The sequence below is a fragment of the Quercus suber genome, unplaced genomic scaffold, assembly GCF_002906115.3.
Source record: "Quercus suber isolate HL8 unplaced genomic scaffold, Cork oak 2.0 scaffold_342, whole genome shotgun sequence".
Lineage (NCBI taxonomy): Eukaryota > Viridiplantae > Streptophyta > Magnoliopsida > Fagales > Fagaceae > Quercus > Quercus suber.
In genome coordinates this window covers 248,567-253,671 of record NW_027069794.1, presented here as the reverse complement: position 1 = coordinate 253,671, position 5,105 = coordinate 248,567, and the positions used below count along the sequence as shown (strand labels likewise).

The window sequence follows — 5,105 nt, the reverse complement described above, 5'->3', positions numbered from 1 at the left end:
GTGTGTGTGTGTGTGTGTGTATATATATATATATATATATCTTGTGTGATAAATATCTTAAAGGGAAATTTGTTAAAACAAGTTGACTCCGTTTTTTTTTTTTTGGAGATCGTAGTCTTCAAAAATGTAATTTTTTGAGATGGAGTTTGGTGATTAATATTATTTTGTTTGTAATATTATTTTATTATTTTAAGAGAATAGTTAGTGAAACGTTGATATATCAAAATTTAAACCTTTAAATCATACCCAAAAAAAAAAAAAAAAAAATTGGTTAGGATTGTGGAAATTTATTCGGTGGATTACCCCGAAAACGACACACCGCTTCTATAAATGGACAATGAAGATTGAAGGCAGTCTTTGTCGTTGTGGATAAAGCCTACACGCATCCCAAGGACAAATCACACCAAACCCAAAAATAAAATATAAAACCAAAGCCAAAATCTCAGACCCATCACCGTCCCATTTCGATAAACCAAAAAAAAAAAAAAAAAAAAAAATGGAGTGGTCCGAATCGGAAAAGCTTATACTGGTAAAACGCGAACCGAACGGGATCGCATACGTGACGATAAACCGTCCAAAGTCACTGAACTCGTTGACCAAGTCGATGATGACGGACATGGCCCAAGCGTTCAAGTCCCTGGACCGTGACGGCTCGGTCCGGGTCATAATTCTATCCGGGTCGGGTCGAGCTTTCTGTTCTGGCGTGGACTTGACATCGGCAGAGGACGTTTTCAAGGGGGACGTGAAGGATTTAGAGTCCAACCCGGTGGCCCAGATGGAGCGGGCCCGTAAGCCCATAATTGGAGCCATTGGTGGGTTCGCAGTCACTGCTGGGTTCGAAATCGCGCTCGCTTGTGATATTGTGGTCGCTGCTAAAGGTACCAAGTTCATTGACACGCATGCAAGGTTAGTATTATTAGCTCAACCTCAGCTTTTCCTTTTCTTTTTCTTTTTTTGAAAATTTGTGATTCGAATCCGTATGTGTTTAGGGACGTTTGACGCTTATAATGTATCCTTACATTATTTAAAAAGGTTATGAGATTAAGAAATTAAGATTACGTTATATATTTTGTAATTTTAAATTATGATAATGTTAAAAAAGAATAAAATAAATAAAAAATCTTAATCTCACATCAGCACATAAACAAATGCTCCCTTAGTGTTTTGTTATAAGGTTTGGGATCCCGCTATACTAAAAACCGATTGATATTTTGGTTTAATGATAAAGGGTAGAAGCGACGCATAAAACTTTAATTAAAAAAAAAAATTCTGTACTAAATCTAACGAAGGTCTACTAGATTTTATGTTTCAATTAAATCTCAGCTTGCCACGTTAGCAATTCTGAAAAAAGATTGTGAAAACTTTTGTGTCATAAGAGTTTAGAATAAAATGCTATTTTGCCTTCTTAAACTTCACCAAAAGTTTGTTTTTCATACATAAAATTAAAAAGTTCTTTTTTTCATCCTTAAATTTTGTAAAGAGATTTTTTAATGGTTTAGTGACAAAAATAGGGACGAAAAATAAATTTTTGGTAAAGTTTAAGGACGGAAAGTATAACATTTTTTATAGTTTAGGAATGAAACACGAACTTTTCAATAGTTTAGGAATGGAAAATGAACTTTTAAAAGTTTAGGATAAAAAACAAACTTTTGGTAAAGTTTAGGGACTAAAATAGGGTTTTACAATAGATTTTATTGCTCAAAAAGGCTTAAGAGTCAAGACAACATTTTTCATAATTGCTAACATAGGTCCGTGTTATTTTTATCAAGTAAGGATCATAGTGGCATGTTGTGTTAGCAATTGTGAAAATAGTTGTGGAAATATATGTATCAATAGATATAAGGATAGAGAACATTTCTGTACTACTAAAATGGCCTATTATGAGTAGTGCATAATAAAAGTGGTGTTAGTAGTTGACCCAGATGAAACTGATGTTACTCTAATCACAATAGTAGTTGTGAAAAAAATTTGTCTTCCAACCATTATTACTCTTTATATTTATTGAATTATAGTAGCTAGGTAAAAGAGCACACTATATATGAAGGGACTTGGTGTTGACATTTGCAGTTGATATGATTCCACAAAATCCATTTTCTGATGAATTTTATTGGACATGATTTGCTTATTTGCTTGGTAGAGTTGATGTTTGAGTATATTCTTTTTGTTATATACAGTATTTCTTTTTGTTATGCTTGATTTTGGATATATTAGATCATATGGGTTGCTATCTCAAGTGGTACGCCAGTACCAAAAGCAAAAAATGATAACGCAAGAAACAATTGTGTAATTACGATGAATATAGTCCAATGACAATTTCCTTTATAGTAGGTGCTGCTAGTGCATTGTATTGATTGTAAGGGACTCAAGCCCTTGTTGATTGAGAGGAAATAATAACTGAATAAGCCCCTTGGGCCTCGGCTACTAATGTTATAATAAAAGGCACTTCATTCTCAAAGACAAAATTTGTGCTTCTGGGAAATGGGATACCTAGATATGATTTTTTTTTTTTTTTTAAATTATTATAAATGAGATACTTAGATATGTAAATGAATGTGTACATGCAAAATTGTTCCTTGCAGGTTTGGAATATTTCCTTCATGGGGTCTCTCTCAGAAGCTTTCGCGCATAATTGGTCCCAACAAAGCGCGTGAGGTTTCCCTAACAGCAACACCACTAACTGCAGAAGTAGCTGAGAGGTTGGGCTTTGTCAACTATGTTGTTGAAGAAGGTGAATTGTTGAAGAAAGCCAGAGAAATTGGTGAAGGCATTTTAAAAAATAATCAAGACTTCGTGTTGAGGTATAAATCAGTCATAAATGATGGCCTCAAGCTGGATTTGGGTCACGCTCTTGCATTGGAAAAGGTAATATGTCTATTTTATTGGTATACGTTTAAGAATGATATTATATAATGCATTAATATGAAATTGGTGTTATCCTTATGATGATTTACATGGCTCCTATCTAGCCTCTCTCTCTCCTTGTTCCATTTTCCTTTCTATACTAATAAACTGTTTTTGAAATTGATGATCTTAAAGTTGTTTTAATAGTTGGAGGCTTTCACCAAAATTTTCTAAGGTGCTGAGGTCTGCCTTTACCCTGTTCTGAAGCATGGGCTTAATTACATGCATTTTCTGTGTACTGTATTTTAAAAGATCACGTTTCTTGTAACGTACTTCTTTTTTAGTGGTGTGTGCGTGCATATCAAATTTGTGTTGGTGTAGCTATTTCAGGCTAATAGATGTTTTGTATGGAGCTCATGTTTCTTGTGACATCAATTTTTCTCTGTGGCGTCTACAAGAATATCAAAACAGTGTCAGACTAATAGATGATATGTACGGAGCCCATATTGCTTGGAACATCACTTTTTCATGGCTGTGAGCATTTCAAGTTTGCATTATTTTAGGTGGAATGACCAACCATTGCAATAATTAGAAGAAGAGCCTCTTCAGCTCTGGCTTTGTATTTAGCTAAGCAAGAGAGATGTACTCAGTTTCAGTATGTCATTATTTTCTGTTCTGCACGACTATATTGAAAAATTCTTATGTTTCTGTCTTCCTTGTTCGTGACTAGTTGGAATGTTGTATCTGTTAAGAACCTAGTTTGCAATTTATTATTTCTCCTACTGTTTTATAACTAATTTGTGTGCACCACTGCTATTTTCAGGAGAGGGCTTATGACTATTACAACGGAATGACCAAGGAGCAGTTTGAGAAGATGCAGCAATTCATAGCAGGTCGGAGCTCAAAGAAACCTTCTTCAAAGCTGTAGATTTTCTGATGTGCACATCCTCTGTTGCAAAATAACTCCCAAAAGGTGGGAAATTATGCAAGGTGGGAAATTATGAATCCTTAATTGCAGTTTCTTTTCCTCCAAATTCTTGGAACTTCAAAGTTTTTTGTATCAATAAATGTTTGGTCCAATTGTGAACTTCAATATATGATGTGCACAAAGCTGACCTACCCTATTCAAAAAATAGGAAATAAGAAAAAGAAGGGCAGTATAAGGGATGTTTGGTACATGCACTTAAAAACTAAAAATATGTGTTTAAAAATATGTGTGAAAATACACATAATGTTGTTTAAAAACTAGAAACATGTGTTTGAGTGGGTGTACCAAACGGGGCTTAACTCTTTAGAAAGAAGAAAAGAGATGGTACAACTATGTAAGTAAACTAGTGGTGTTTATTGTTAATAAAATTGTTCAAATCTACGGCTATTATTTTTTGCTCAGTAGTTTGACAACTATTATTATTACTTGTTGGGGGAAATCGGATGGTATATACCAAAATTAAAACTTATTGAAAATTTGATGCAAAAAAGTCGTAACATATATTAAATTCATTTCCTTTTTCTTTTTTTCTTATTTTTTTTGGGGGGAAGACTATCAATATTATTCAGAAATAGGAAATGAAATTACATCATGGAGAATTTTCTTAAAATATATATATATATATATATCATCATCATCATCATTATCATTATCATCGTGGAGAAGAGTTTATTCTAGAAAACAATGACTTTCTTCAATCAAAGATGGGCAAGTTTGTTGTCTTGACTATGAACATGGGGAAATTCATCTCTACGATAATCATGTAATGTGGATAGCATGCCATGGATAACTAGGGCCACAAATGAAGAAGGTGGGGATTGTTATCTTATATATATATATATATATATATTATATAACTGAAACTTCTAAAATTTCCACAATTTTTCACATCAGCATAATATTAAAAAAAAAAAAAATGTAATAAAACTTTTCTAAGCCCGATGCTCTGCCTTTCCCTTTCACGATGTTCTGCCTTCTCTTCTCTACATTCCTCTACTAGCTCCTCCTCAATCAGACCCACAGAAAACCAACAGCAAAGCATTGCATTGCATAAAGACTCACAGATTCCTCAATCAAAACCCACCATTACCCCCATACCCACAAACCAACAACCATCTTCTTCCTTAGAACAGAGGTTGATCTCCTTTCTCAGAACACCCATTTGCCATAAACCATCCACATCCAACTTCTACAACCCAAAAACAACGCCCCATTTGTTGTGGGTCTCGTCCAGCCCATGGCCACAGATTCCTCAATCAAAACCCACCAATGGAGC

General features: G+C 34.1%; 1 protein-coding gene across 1 annotated transcript; it reads left to right on the top strand.

Moving 5' to 3' along the window:
- The first annotated feature begins 413 nt into the window (after positions 1-413).
- LOC112002213 (probable enoyl-CoA hydratase 1, peroxisomal) lies at positions 414-4,219 on the top strand. Its single transcript, XM_024034367.2, has 3 exons — positions 414-906; positions 2,580-2,862; positions 3,665-4,219. The coding sequence occupies exons 1-3, from the start codon at positions 497-499 to the stop codon at positions 3,767-3,769; spliced, it is 798 nt and encodes a 265-aa protein (XP_023890135.1). The 5' UTR covers positions 414-496; the 3' UTR covers positions 3,770-4,219.
- Positions 4,220-5,105: the final 886 nt, after the last annotated feature.

Bases quoted from the DNA above. Each gene is read 5' to 3' on its own strand.
- LOC112002213 (XM_024034367.2), top strand. From the start codon at position 497: ATGGAGTGGTCCGAATCGGAAAAGCTTATACTGGTAAAACGCGAACCG. The intron at 907-2,579 runs GTTAGTATTATT...TGTTCCTTGCAG, and splicing joins TTCATTGACACGCATGCAAG to GTTTGGAATATTTCCTTCAT. The intron at 2,863-3,664 runs GTAATATGTCTA...TGCTATTTTCAG, and splicing joins ACGCTCTTGCATTGGAAAAG to GAGAGGGCTTATGACTATTA.